This window comes from Seriola dumerili, unplaced genomic scaffold, assembly GCF_002260705.1.
Source record: "Seriola dumerili isolate Sdu_G_001 unplaced genomic scaffold, Sdu_1.0 BDQW01000291.1, whole genome shotgun sequence".
Classification (NCBI taxonomy): domain Eukaryota; kingdom Metazoa; phylum Chordata; class Actinopteri; order Carangiformes; family Carangidae; genus Seriola; species Seriola dumerili.
Genome location: NW_019174546.1, coordinates 7,194,448 through 7,209,885, shown reverse-complemented (window position 1 = coordinate 7,209,885; position 15,438 = coordinate 7,194,448). Strand labels below are relative to the sequence as shown.

The 15,438-nt window shown below is 42.1% G+C and overlaps 1 protein-coding gene across 1 annotated transcript in view; it reads right to left on the bottom strand.

Annotated features, from left to right (window-relative positions):
* The window catches only part of LOC111231224 (solute carrier family 22 member 23-like), a gene marked incomplete at its 5' end in the record, with an annotated part of 31,290 nt that extends 16,141 nt beyond the window's left edge, over positions 1-15,149 (bottom strand). The window contains 3 exons of the mRNA XM_022758262.1: positions 7,560-7,714; positions 7,820-7,923; positions 14,592-15,149. Coding sequence (XP_022613983.1) covers positions 7,560-7,714; positions 7,820-7,923; positions 14,592-15,149 — 817 coding nt within the window. The remainder of the gene's footprint in view (positions 1-7,559; positions 7,715-7,819; positions 7,924-14,591) is intronic.
* Positions 15,150-15,438: the final 289 nt, after the last annotated feature.

Sequence of the window (15,438 nt, the reverse complement as noted above, 5' to 3'; positions counted from 1 at the left end):
GTGAGGGGAGGAGAAAGGCAAAGGAAGAATGCTGTCTGCCAGACTTGAGGCATCTGACATTGACACAAAATGAAACCATTTACACACAGAGCTTCCATCTTTCTGTGCTGCCTCGTCTGTGCGCAGAGAGATTAATGCCTGTGGTAACAGGAGGGAACCACAGAGAGAAAGCACCTCATGGAACCTCACGCGACACGTGTGTTGTCACATGACCAAATGTTAGGCTTTGGCTTTGCATACCACATAAGATTCTTTAAAAGGTGCTCTCAAATGCTGATACTCTGTTTTCACTCACACACACACTTGAACATTAACAGTAGTTAATAGTAAATACTGAGAATTGCTGTAGCTTAAGCCGACACATCCAATCATATGTGACGCCAACCTTTCTGTATCTGTACACACACACACACACACACACACACACACACACACACACACTGCTGTACTCATTCTATCCGTCTACACCACAGCACTTATTTCTTGCTATTGAACTGCTGCATGCTTTTAGCAGTTTTATTACCTCCACCTCCTTAGCCTCCTCCTGTATTAGCATTTAGATTTACATGAATTTTAAATGTTTCTTTTAATGTGTTAATGTTCCAATAAATGTTGTGTATCTCAGGCGGTGCCAGAGGGGTTGTAAGCTGACGGACAGTCTGTGTCAATTTTGACTGGATTCGTTCAGACACATCCCATGAGAAGAGCAGAGCAGAGCGAAACCGCCAAACTAAAATACGTAATATTGTTGCAATAGACAGTTAAAACCTCCAAAGTAATAACTAACTCACTAACACTAAGGGCAGTCAAATTATAACTTTAGCACTCTTCAAAAAAGCTTTTAACGCAAACTGCTATGGAAAAGTAGAGCAGAGTGCTGTAATGCCATTCATATCACGAGTGCTTCCCTTCACTGTGTGTCTAGTTAAATGTAGTCTTCGGTTTGTGTTTAGGCACTTGATCACTACCCATACTAGTCCAGTTCATGTACAGAAGGAGTGACAGCAAACACTACCCACACAATCAATAAAGTGCGAGTGTCTGGGCGTGTCAGGAGCAAAATTACCGTATTGGTGGAAATACACGACAATGTGTGTTTCTTTTTTTTTTCACCCCCGGAGAAACTACACTTGCTCATATGGGGTCATCTAAGATTTATGGATTAGTCATTAATGTGATACATTTAACATTATTTTTTATCTCTTTATCTTCTTTGTCTTGTCTTGCAGCTTCTCTTGGAGACATAAAAAAAATTCCATAAGCAGCAACTGGAATTATTAACTAAACAAAATCCAAGCCGGTTATATAAATAATGGATCCAGTGTGAATTTTAGCCATGACTCAATACAAGACCACAGTACTAAATCAGCTCGGAATACAAGGTTATTTCAGTGCATGACGCGGTTTCATTTTTGTCATTTTGTGGTGAATAGTAACAGGCTAGGTTTTCAAAATAAATTTCAAATTGCCAATGATATCTTTTTTTTACAATTATGGTCAGCTAGATGACTATCCAGTGCCAGCCACGGTCGTCTGTGCTTTTGTGTGATCTGTTGCAGTCATTGCCTTTATTTATGTGGCCCTGACCTCTCATCTGGCTTTGTCAGAAAAAAAAGAATGTCCCCTCCATCATAGTGTTTGGAAAGCTTGTCTTGACTAAGCTCTGGAAATGTTATTGATACTACACATGTACTGATAAATCTCAACATCATTTTTTTGAAGTTTCCTATCCCTGTGAATGCACCATCTTTTATTAAAATAAATAAGTATAGTAGGAGGACGACAACGTGAGCTGGCTATTTTGCCAAAGCATTAGCATGCGTTTGTGCCACAACATCCGCCATTAAAAATAACTTTTGCCTTCTAGATCATCACGCACAGAGCAGTCATGAGCATGTGTGTCAAAGGTTACTGACAGAAAAATCATGAAGCTCTTTATGATGCATGACCCAACAGAATCATGCGCTCCGTCTGTTGTCCCTCTCTCTCTCTCTCTCTCTCTCTCTCTCTCTCTCTCTCTCTCTCTCTCTCTGTGCATGTCTACAGTATCTCTCTCTACAAGGCTTCTCTCACACACAGCTATGGCATGTATAGACATGCTGCCCCTGAGTCAGACATGGAAAGTGAACATCCACATAGGATGAGTGTAGAGACATTAGCTCTTTTCTGTAAGGCAATTACATGTAGCTCTCAAAGTAAACCTCCTGCTGCTTAAAAATATTAAATAGTTGTTTTCAGGAGGTCAGAGTTGTAAGATGAAAAACATTAAGTCATGCACACACTTTTTTTATCGAGTGAAACCTCACTTTAACCTACAATTGTTTCAGAAAGTTATATGATATGTGTCCCTTTCTCAGTGTAATAATACTGCTAAACTGATATTTGGTGTAAATAAATACTTTGGGGGGGTGGGGGTGTGGGTGGGGTAATTTATGTGTTAGAAAAACAAAAGATTTTAGCCCCAAAGAGCTGATGTGAGTGCATGATATAACCTGTGTAAACAAAGAGCAAGCTCTGGCCCACTGCCCCAGTACACAATCGCCTCGTCTCAAGCTGATCACAAAATTCTCACACAAACACCCAGCGCAGCCAGCTAGCATGACTCAGCATGATGATGTGCAGTGTGTCTTTGTATGTATGTGTGAGTGTGTGTGTGTGTGTGTTCGTGTTTGTGTGTGTGTGGGGTGGGGGTGTAGATAAGGTTCAGAGGTGATGTACAGGAGGGGGAGGGTGGGGCAGGGGTGTTTACTGTAAAAGAAAAAAAATGCAGTAGTGAGCAGCACTATGATGCTCAGCTATAGGCACTATGAGCCTTTCCTGCCTGGTGCTGTGATGCTAAAGAGGCTAGCTCACACTGTTGGAGCACTGGGGTATAAATAGTAGTGCTGCATCAGATGACTTTCTATAGCTATCGGCTTTGCTATTCTGCTGGTATACTTTGGATTAGAGAGATGCATTTGCTTGGTTTATACATGAAAGGGCTTCATGTTAATATACAGAAAGACTTCACTTTCACTTGAGGTGGTGGTGTAATTGTGTCAAACTGCCTCTTAGTCTAATACTCTTCTGAGGTGAAAAACTTTCCTCCCTCTATCCCCCGTGCAGTTTCCGCATTCCTCTCAGTCTTTACGTTCCTCTTTTTCTTTTTTTCTTTTTTCTCCTCATAGTAGTTGCTGGTACCCATTCTGTTGTCTGAATGTCTGAAACCAGCCCGCCACCGATTCTCTTTTCTGTCTCTCTGTGTGGCAGTTAGCGTCAGGAGCTGTATAAGTGTCACATCATATCAGCCATGTTGGGCCCTGCACTGGGCTTGATTCTGACAGGCCATCCTGGCGGAACGGGTAGTAGCTGTGCACAAATTGCTCCACACTCTTAAAAAAAAAAGGAGCTCACCCATGTCCTGAAAATGGGTTTCCTGATTGATGCCTCCATGGAGCAATGAGGTAATATACAGGGGGTCAGGAAGGTGCTATCTTCTTATTACTGCATGGCCGTATTCACAAGGATGTATGAAATTGTCAAACCAAACAGGAAGATTGCAATTATATTGTCCAGACTAAAATAATCGTACATATTGGCGCTTCCAGGCTTCAAGATGCATGAACTAAGACCTAATTGCTCATGGATTGATGAGAAAGGGGGATTAGTGTAACGTCTCCAGTGCAAAAACAGCTGAAGCCGGGATTTGGCTCAGACTTTCCTTTGTAAGCAGAGTCAAACAAAGCAAGCCACGAAAGAGGATCATGTGGTTTATAATGTTACATGAAGCAATGTCACATGACTGACACAGTGTCAAGACACCAGTATATATTAGCTTTGTTAAACTCTTAGCATGTGGCCAATTCTCATGCAAATGCATTAAATACCCTAAATGGCATGCCGTGAAACAAAAGGATTGATTCTCTCCAGTAATGTGTTATTGAACAACTGTGTTCCTACTGCTGGACCGGCTCTGGTGAAGTTTTGTCAATACAGAGTGGCTACAGGGTAAATATCATGTGACAGGAGCCACACATGATTAGAAATAAGGGCGGTAGTATAGTAATGCAAAACCTATACAAATATGCAAGCGTATGTCCAGCTAAGCCGTGCTCAAGTTGGATCTACTATATAGTGATACGAGCTCTCTTAGACAGAGCTATCATTTCTGAACAGTCAAAAGGACACTGTTGATTCAATGGAGCAGCTTATGTGAGGGAATAAGTTTGATTATTGTTTCATGAGCAAGCTAAATGGATGACCCTGCAACAACAAGGAGGAAATACAATGACTGATTGGATGACAAGTCTGTGCTCGCCTGCTTGTTCTATGCTCATTAACTGAGGAACTTGCTGTTACATAGGATAACATAGGTTATTTAACCAGACTCCACAGTCCTGGTTTAACACAGGCCTGACTACCCCTAGAGTTACTTGTCTATAAAGCTACAGAAGCTTTTGACATATCATCTTAGCGACGTCTAGGCCTCTAAACCATTGCTCAACCGCATAGGTACTTGAATATGATTGTAGAGGGTAAGGTGCTGCATCAATATTTCATAAGGCATTTCAATAAAGAAAAGAACACTCCTAGCAACAGGTTGTTCATGACCACTTCATTTACTCTGTGAACACTGTATTGTAGTTTTGCAGATTGCAGACTGTATGGTAGAATAGTAAATGCAATGAATGTAAAAATAGGGAAGAAAACAGTAGAGCAGGAGAGGCGGGCAGGGAAGGTAAACTTAAAAAGTAGAGACTGGGAAAGATCGAGGAATAACAAAAAATAACTCCAGAAAGAATATTGAGAAGAAAGAAAGAAAGCAGATGTGAGGTATTAAAAATTCTCTACTCTGACTCACAATAATTGGACTCTCTAAGACAAATATGCCATTTATTTGGAATGAAGAAAATGCATCAATTAACTTAATATTAATCTACATTTCATAAGATAAGAGCTAAAATATGACAAAAAAACCCAAATAGGCATGTTATATAAGCTTGTCTCAGAGAAATACAGAGAAATATTGTCTCCGTAAAATTATTGTGCTATCTCTCCACCTCTTTATGGGCTCCAACTACCAGGTTGAGAACCACAGATTCATTCAAACTATAAACTGTAAGTTTATGTGAAAACAATGGACGCTGATGTCAAGTTCATTTAAATTTGATAAACTGCTATACAGTACAACTCCACCCCTTTGCCTCCGTCTGCTCCGCCCTTTTCCCTTTGTCTTGGGATTTAACGGTCCTTCTATTTTGGGAGTGGAGCAATGCTTTTCAAGGTATACAAAAAATTAGAAAGACAAGGACATTGAGGGCCCCTTCCTTCATCATCTCACCCTGCTCCCTCCCGCTCATCTTCCCTTCCCTCCACTTTTGCAACCTGCCTCCACACTGGTCAATTACCACAGCCAAAGAGGCTTTTAAGGATCCATTGCTGAGATCAGAATGTGCATCAACTGCAAGGCCAATTATCAGGATGCTATCAAAAAAGTCCCTTCTTCCCCATTCTTGGAAACCTGCATACAGTAATATTCCCGCATAACATCCCACAGAACTAATTATTTAAACCTTTACTGTGCAGGGAGAAGATCACATCAACAGAGAGGATTCATCTCCACGAGCACAAGAGTCTGTGGAGACTTTTCCTGCAGTGATGGGTGAAGCTATAGTGAAGACAAGCCCCCCACCCCCACCCCCACCCCCCACCCCTTCTGTCGTTATCAGAATATTGATTAGCAGCAACAAGGATTAAAATCTCGGGAAAAGACACATGCGGGTGCACCTAAATCAAAATTAAAGAGTTCACTTCAAGGATACGGAGGGTGGCAGTTTCTCAGTAATGAGAATTTATCCCAACAATGGCTCTCAGTTTAATAAATGTTAGGAGGTCACTGCAACACAATTACTCTTCTTTTAGCTGAATGCTATCCTCAGCTAGAGACAGGAATTAAAGTGGAATAGCTTTTTGATTAGGTGTGTCAGGTTGTTAGTGAGCACAGTAACAGTGGGAGGATATTAAGGATTAAGAGAGGGCGGTATAGACAAAATTAGAATTGTAATAATATAATCATAATATCACGGCATTATTTTCAAAATATATATTTTCCAGTACGTAAAATAGAATGCTGTGACAGATTTTGGCTAAAAGTTTGTCAAACACAACATTTAGGAATGTCATAATACGATTATATGGAGGTGATGAATAATATTGAAGTATTGACTTAGCCCTGACAGGAAAACCACTCCTTACAGTGTTTGAACAACAAGAGATGCTCCTTTTTCCTAGACATGGAGCCAACAAACCAGTTTGATCTTCAGATAACTACATGTTCCAGGAAATAGGCATCCATTCTCTATAGGCTGTTCCTGCATTACTGCTGTGGCCATATCTTGTCAGCACCTCTGTTTAGTGGAAACATTAAAACCAAGTACCCTCTACAAACCTGAGATAAAGCAACAACTAGCTTTCAGAGGGTTCTACCTGCAGGGCCCAGGGCAAAACATCTCTGCATCAGGCATAGTATAAGGCAAAATACTCATTCAACACAGATGTGAGGTTTAAAGAGGTTTCATGGAGGGAAGAAAAAAAAGTTTAGTGTGTAAAAATTATTAATTTGAGAGCACAAAATTATTAAAATTAGGAGCACAAATTAGTTTTTTTGTTTCTCCAAACATAGTCAATTAATATCTTCTTCTCAAAGCCTTATCTCTTGTAAGAGGCTGATGTTTTGCCTATGACCTGTTAGCTTTAGCTTCATTCCGCTAAAGGAGCTATTTGTAAGTTTTGCTGTTGCTACATAGCTAACATTAGCATTAACGGCTGTTTACTTACCAGTCTAGAAGAAACATTGTGAGTTCAATATCAAACTTCATTACTTTACCCGCCAAGAGCTGTCTCCAGCGTTGGAAATTAATCCTCTTGTTTTGCTTCTGTTTCTTTCACTTCTTTTCTTTTACTGAAGTTAGCATGCTAACCAGCTACCACCGGCCCGGTCAGACCATCTAGTCACTTTTGGATACCAAGTCACTGTAGCGTCCAGTCTGCCCTGAAGAAGTAGCGCTGCTCAAAGGCGTATTATAACCTCTTGTCTTGTAAACACAACAATGGCTGAAGCTCTTGGCAGGACTGGTAAGTAAACAGCTTTTAATGCTAACGTTTGCTATGTAGCAACAGCAAAATTTACAAATAGTTCCTTTAACATTACTTCTAACATGAATGTAGCCATCATGTGCATATTTAAGATGCTTTTATAGAAATCTTGTTTAAATTATGTCAAGTAGAAATATTAAAGTTGGAGACAGAGAGAAAAGTTGTAATTTCAATTTACAAATTGACTATCCTCTGGTAGAAATGAGAAGCCTGCTTTCATTTATGTCTGTGTGATATCTGAGATCCAGTGTGTCAGAAATTACTAAAATAGGTGTAGTTAGTCTGCTAACAATACCAGCATAAACTGCATAGCCTGTGTGCTGTGCTACAATGGAGATGACAGGGGTAGCAACAACAGCAAAGGCAGTGAGGTTTACCAAAGGGTCAATGAACACAAGGCTTTTAGGTGATAGTTAAAGACTTACTGAGGACGTAGAGGGAAAGGGTGATTCCTGCCAGGCAGAAGCCCTCAAAGAAGCGCAGGGTGCTGAACATGGGGACGTTGACAGAGAAGGCCACAGTCAGACCAAACACCAGCATGAACAGCACCGATATGATTAGCACTGGGTGGCGGCCAAACCTACAAAATAAGGTAAAAAGAAATGTGGATGCTTGAAAATACCTTTTCATTTCTACATTTCTACATATAAGACTTAGTGTGACAAAACTTGGCTGAAAATCTTACCAGTCAGCAAGGATTCCAAACACCAGGTATCCAAAGATGGATCCCACCAACAGAGAGAACTTTGCAATATGGACTTTCCATGCTGAGTCACACACCAGACTCCACTGTAGAGACAAATAAACACAGGCATTAGTTCCAAGAAATTTATGCTGGTAAAAAAAAGTGAAAGAGAAATAAAATGTTTTGAGGATGAGCAATTGTTGTCTCTGGACTATCACTCTTGCCTTGGGCTGTCTGATTTATAGTCCTTATTGCCACCTAAAACACATAACAGTGAAATGTCCTTTCTTAAATATTCCATTATTTTACACAGAATATATTGCAAGGTGTTTAACTGTTAGACTTGAGGCTCAGGGGTCCCCAAAAAATGTCTTGAAAATAGTGATTCTGCAATAAGTATAAAAAAGCTGTGTAAATTATCAAAATGATGCATTGGGGTTTTCCTCCACTATGCATGTTTATACAACGCCCACATATTTGACTTGTGATGCCACTGCAAATGTTGGAGGATCTTATTTATTTTCTGCAAATCAACATCCGGGATTAAATCATCTCTGTTTACGCCAGTAATTTCCTCAATCCAAATCATCAGGTCTGCATAAAATAAGATTTTATTATTTCATTATTTACTATTGCCTCCTCTACTGTGTGTCGAGATGTTCTATGACAGACCCCTCTGCCTCTCCTTATTTTCTCTCTTGAGAAAAACTCTCCAAACTAGCAGCAAAGAGATTCCTAGAGTGCAAACAATGCAGTGCGTGACTGCTTTTGAATTAATTGTGCACGCCCTGATTTTTTTCTTTTTCCCCCACAGCACTGACAAGTTGTGACAAACAGGCCTCGTACACAGCACAAGCAATGATCGCAAAGCGGTGCAGCAGCAAATGTAAAGCCCAGTGGTGTGTGTGCAGAAACTCGCTACTCAAAATAGTCTAGCCAAACCTGTAGCTTGGACAAACATTGACATAATTACTAAATGGTCCTGGTAGAGTGGTTGATCCTGAGAGTAACAGACTTTAAATTTCACAGAGGAGGTGGATATTAGGAATCTTTTTGAGAACATATGCCTCCCAGTTGTCTGTGCTGACAGAAGCGGCAGGAAGGAGCAGACAGGGGTGTGGTGGCCATAGCAGGTGCATCGCGTATACGGGAGGCTGATAAACACCGACCTCAGTTCTGTTTCATCTATACACTACACCTTCTTTCTATGAGAAGAACAAGAAAACACACTGCCATGTCAAGTTAAAATGACATTAATTTCGTGTGGCAGCTCCAACTAAAAAGTTTAGTTTGTTCCTACATTTTTCTCTGAGGGGCTCTAACCTCGCATAACCTCTACCATAGTGACTTGTCCAGAATGGAACGCTCCAGGATTACCCAGAGCCACCCTGCCATCACATGATCCAGGCATGCCACTCATTCATGGTTTCAGTATCAATGTCAGCAGAGAAAAACACAGGGGGAGGCAAACAAGTTGCTGTTGCGCAATCACTGCAAGACCAAGGTGTTTAAAAGGCTGAAGCTTCCCTCCTCCAGGAGCATGACAAACTCTTGAGTCTGTGGTTATACAGGTGCTAGCACTGCACCGCTGGATGACAGTCGGGTGACTGTGTAGAACCAGACATCTGCAGTTGACCCCAGACAGACCAATGTTGTAAAATACCAACATATTGAGCATTCCCAAGTCATATGACAAAGGCAAAGCAGCAGTACGTCTCACAAGTGCTAAGTGCTGCTGAAATGTGCAATGTCCAAATGGGCAGCGCATGGCAGGTTGTGATTGCCAAAGTATCATTAATGTGCTTTATTTAAAAGCATCTGCCAATTTGCATATATTATTAAACACCGTCTCTCTCCAGGCCAACACTCTTTCCGAGCTCATACACCATCATTAGCATTGACTTTCAGCCACAGCAGAACAAAGAAATCCCGGCAAACTGTGATTCAGTCTAAGCATGAGTCAAATCCATGCAGCTTGTCTGCTATGCCCCTATTATTTCTGTCTGTTGCTCCCTTGCTATTGTCTTTCTCATTTGGGAGTAATGAATAGAAGTCAGTGTGCAGAGTTGAGCAAGACACATACAAATCTATTAGCTGACAGAAAAATGCAGAACAATGAAGGGCTAAGAGCAATTCAGTTGAAATCCCCAGGGTGTCTGTCGACCTCTCTCAAATGACCGGCCAGCAATGATCGGTCTACACCAGCGAGTCTCATTAGCTCAGATGAAGACACTCTCAACTACAGCTGCACATTTCTGCACTCGTTGAACTACGGAGAGGTGGGCGGGGGGTGGGGGGGATTGAGAGGAGGGGGAGGAAGGGAGGGAGATGGATGAAAGCACAGGAGGAGGGAGGAATAAAGATTATACAATGTAGAAACAGAACATGTAAAAGATAGAGAGAAACGTGAAGAATAAAGATAGGAATGGGGAAGGATAACAAGCTAAAGAGACAGAGATGCTTAAAAGCACTTGTGAGGAGAAAGCAGAAAACACATGGAGAGACTGCTGCATAGTTACTGCCTAGCAACAGACCATCTCTGTGGTTATCAGACTCTTTCTGCTTCCAAGTGCAAGTTTTAGCACCACTGCCTCACCAAAGGGTTGAAATCCTATAATGTGGCGTTAGCATAGGTGAGGGTAAAAGAGAATAACAAACGTGAGCAAAAGGAGGGTGAGTGAGAGCAAAAAGATACATCTATTTTGTCCATACTCACTCTCTATTGCAGCTTTGTGGTAAGAAGGATGAAACATCCTACAGATATCTGACCCCGGAGATATAGCCCGAGGGACTTACTGCCGTAGTGCAAATTTATATTGTAGGTGTGACAAGTAACTGTCATACTACTATACAACACATCAGATGAGAAATACTAACATGTTAGACAAGTTATATTTTCCTGCAACCAACAGTGACAGATGGTGAAACAACAAACCTTTGCCTTCCAATCTACTATTCACTGTCTCATTTTGTAACTACACAACTAATATACTACTACTACTCTTCTCTGTCGCCAAATAAACTGCATATGCATGGACAACACACCAACACTCCCACAACCTTAATTCCATTACACAATCCCAAAAAACAAACTTATACCAAGGCCAAGGATCAGGCACCCCACATTTCTCATCCCTTCCTGTTACAAAACAGCACTCATCAGAAACACACACACACACACACACACACACACACACACACACACACACACACACACACACACACACACACACAGCTTCAACAAGTTTAGTTTTATCTTTTGGTCACACAAGCGTCTTCCCTCCCAGCTGACGCTGTGAGTGACTGTCATTGTGTGCTGACTGGGTATCTGCAGTGGGGTCATCGACTTTCGACAGCTGAGACCGTTTCAAAGTGTCCCACACTGATCCGGGGTCTGTGGAAGGAGCCAACCAGCTGGGTAAACAGTATGAAGGGACACAGAGTAGAGAGGCCTGCACTGGTGTTCGACTACAGGATCATCTTTCAGATCTATGGGTGTGGGACCTCCAGACACTGATACTGGGTCTGGGTGTACCCTGAAATGAGCTTTAGCACCATATCTTTCTTATCACTTCCATACAATGCTCTAACCCACATTCTAAGAAAGATACATACCATATAATTGTGCCATCTATATACTGAGTCATGCTGAAACAGTCACTTCATTAATCACTCAACTAACAATTACTTTTATTATCAGTAACCCAGTAGTTAAAGATTTACATTACAGTTTCCCTGAAGCCCAAACTAGTGTCTTCAGACCAATTTAGAAGCTATAAACACAGAATCTTTGGCATTTTTTGCTCTATCATTTCAGCTCAACAATCAACAGAAAATGAATCTACAACAATTTATATTATCAATCAATCAATCAATCAATCAATCAATCAATCATTTAAGGCATTTATTAAGCAAATGTGCCAAACACTGGCTGGTTCCGGCTTCTAAAACATTAGGGTTTGTGGCTTTTGTCAGATTTGGGTTTTGGACTGCTGGTCAAGCAACAAGCAATTTTAAGAAATGACCTTGGATTTCATTTCTGTACAATTTTCTGACATTTTGAAGAGCACATTTAAAAAAAGCTTAAATGCATAGTTTGGTAGGAGTCCAAATGCTATTCTACCGTGGAGTATTACAAGAGGGGAAAAACTGAAATTGAGTTTTAGATGCAAAAATCATCAGTCCCTAAATGCACTGTTTCTCTGATATTAATACGAGATGCAAACTTTCATAGGGGATCAATAGAGAGGTTAATCTTTGCTTTGAGGAGGTTCTCAGGTCACTATTTCAGGCAGTGTGTGCAGCTGCTACCCATCTGAATGGGAGCTGAGTAGGGTAGGTTGCAGAGAGACTCTATCTGTCTCTGAGTAATGATACATTCTCATTTCTTAGGCTCAGTCCAATTAAGACGGACCCTGAGGAGAGCCTTGACTCAATTAGGATGGGTCTCCACATTAACCACTTTGGATCCTTCACCACCACCTCAACCTCTGCTGCCTCCATCAAGGCCTTCCCTTTGTGATGACAAGAAAATGGAGCGAGCGGACATGCATTCCTCTGCTACCGATTCTGGAAACAAAACCTGGTAAGTTGCAAACAGGGAAAACATCATCAACTACATTTGTTTACATGTTGACCGCACGTGATATTAGGGGTTAGCAGAGTACTATGGCTGTTATAATTTGTTGGTACATTTTGACAGACACTAACACATTTTGTCAGTGTTGGCTCTGCTTTTTTGGGATCAAGTGTCACAGATAGCTGAGCTTAGTCATGTGAAGTTATGCTTAGGCAATCCAAACACAAGGAGAAATGCCAAGTCATCACTTCCTGCTCAAGTGTCAGATCCTAGTGTCGCTGCTGTGGTGGGGAAAAAAAAGGGGCCTGAGAAGAGTGAGAGACTGGTTGTCAAAAGAGACAAGACTCAATTCTACTTCATTTTTGGCTCCATTTTGGGATTCGCCTGCGATCTAATTCAATTTCTCCCAACGGTGACCTTGTCAGAATGTGAACTGCATGGGTCAGGGAAGACGAGCACTGGCAGGGACTTTTACCAGCCCCGCTCAGCCCTGTCACTGATCCGCAATGGTGGTAGTGTCAACATGACATTCTCAGTGTGTGTGCAAAGGCAACATAAAAGTTAGTATCTACAGGTTCTGACGCCAGCATGAAAGGAGAGGCAGCAGTGTTTGAGAGCTAAAGTCATCACACTGGAAACTTCTCTTCATTTTTTTATGCCTGAGAGAACAGACATTTTTTGATTGTTAGTAACAAAGACCCACCCAATCGATTCCCCTCGCATATGCCTACATCTTCAGCTGCAAGTGAGGAGTATTTTGAGCACCTCCAGCCATAAAAAAGTTGTTGCTCTCCAAATTACCCTGCGGACAGTTAATGAAGTCAAGACTTAAACTGTCCCTCAGCTCATGGCTGAATTAAATGGCCACAGCTGCATTTTATTATGCTTTATTTAAATGAGTCCATTATCAGTGATAAGCAGATGGGCTGTTGGTATCACAGTGGATGCAAGCTCCGGGTGCCACAACCTCCTTCCTATAGCACAGAGAGGCTTCAAAGCCTGGCTTCCGATCAAAATGTTCCTGATAAGCCTTTTGATTATGGCATGAATTCCAAACCCTTTAGAGGTGAAGATGCTGCAGATTAAAATGCAATTTACTGTGCTCTGCAAGGGTGTATGAGGTTATCAGGGTGTGTATCAACACTTCAACTTTTTTATGAGCAAAACTGAACGATGAACACATGAATTCTCTCCGTTTCTCAGGTCTTTATGATCAGAATATGGAGATTTAGGGACATTATCCTGTGAATAGTTTACTCAGTGAGTCTTGTGGATTAAAGTTTCATGCTTTTCTCCCCACACTAAAATAAAACTTGATATCTTGATATAAGCATGCAGCATCCATAGTGGTAGAAGAGCTGATAGGCATAATGAGATGTAAAACCCTTCCTCCTCCAGCTAGCAGACCAACTGTGATAACTACAGGCCTATACTGTCTCCTCAGCCTGGCATGCACAGATAGGGATATTACAACATTATGGTGATGCCATAGCAGGTAAAGGCATCCCCCTCAGAGTCAGAATGAAAGCTACAAGAAAATCTCACTGATGTTTGGTTTAGGCCGGTGATAGGGCAGGTGATGTTTGGCCAGGCATGGGGTTGCATTATTCTAGAGAGTGCACAAATGACCTTTGCTCTAAATCAAAGGCTCTATGTCTATTATGTGCATTACGACAACCGGCAAATTCCACCAGCCCTGGCAGGTCTGCCCAAAGTGCCAATGGTGGCCTCTCTCTGCTATAGATCACACTTTGTGTCAGCTGTTGGGATGACTCACTGTCAGCACGATGCATGCTCTCACCTATATAATCTTCATACTACTTTTTTGGTCCAAAGTGAACCAATCCAAATCGTGGCTCTGGTGAATTCCTACAGAATAAGATGACTCAGTGCCAGACGGCCCATCGAGGAGAAATGCACGCCTTGGATGCAACAAAGGAGGCATTTAACATTACCACTATGCAGAGTGCTGCCAAATAACACGGTCTGCGCTTAATTTCATATTAACTATGACTGTAATGCAGCTTCAAAAGTGACATTTGTAACGATGGGTGTAGTGTTGATAAGTGCCAGAATTTCATTCTCTTACTAACGTAAATCAATCCCACTAACAGGATTAGAGCGGGTAGGGTGTCGCGGATGCACAACACAATGGGATGGAAAGGATGCCCATCCTCAATATGGACAGCTTACCTTGGTAACCACGTTCTGCACAAGTCCTGTGTGCAGCTCGAATGTCCACTCACTGCACCTACACTGCATGCTGGTCGTGTCATTGTGGTTGCCGTAACTTCCATTGGCATAAATATAAGCTGGCCGCGCGCTGATGTTTTTTGGCCTGTCTAACAACGAGGAATGACTTATAGTCTGATTAGTCAGGTTTGCCAAAGGCTGGACACATGTGTTGTTCGGCTGGGCAAGGAGGAAATTATCAGAGAACTGGCTGAATCCAATAAATAGCGCCGGAATCCATGTCAGCACGATCAGCTGTTTCTGGTACTTCCCAAATCCCCCGAGAAACGGCAGAACAGCACCGTCGATGCGTGTCAGCAGCCCCGGCGACGTGGTTTCGGGGGACACGAAGCCGTTCTCCGGTTGATGGTCCTCCGTGTCGAGCTGCACCACGGCCATCGCGGTTTCGCCGATAGATGCCTCCGTTGTGTAGCGAAGCCGGGGTTGCAGTGCTACTACCCCCTGTCGACTCCACAATGCGTCAATGCCCCCAGCTCCGGCGGTGAAAGCCGTGCGCAGTCAATCACTGGAATGGAAATAAGACGCACCTCTTTATTATCAGGAAGCATTTGCCTCCGTCTGCCACCTAAACAAGTGCTGGACTGAGTGCGGACTCAAGCTCCTAAACAAAAGCGGGTTGTAGCTGAATTACACAATGACGAGGAAAAAAAAACTATTTCATGATCTATACCGTCGTCTGATTCATTGTGTCTGTGTCAGGAGGCAGCTGTGGCAGCAGAGCTCTAGGACGTGTAGGCTACTTCCTGAGGGAGCCACAGGTAACACACCTGCCCACAAAGGCTGTGTG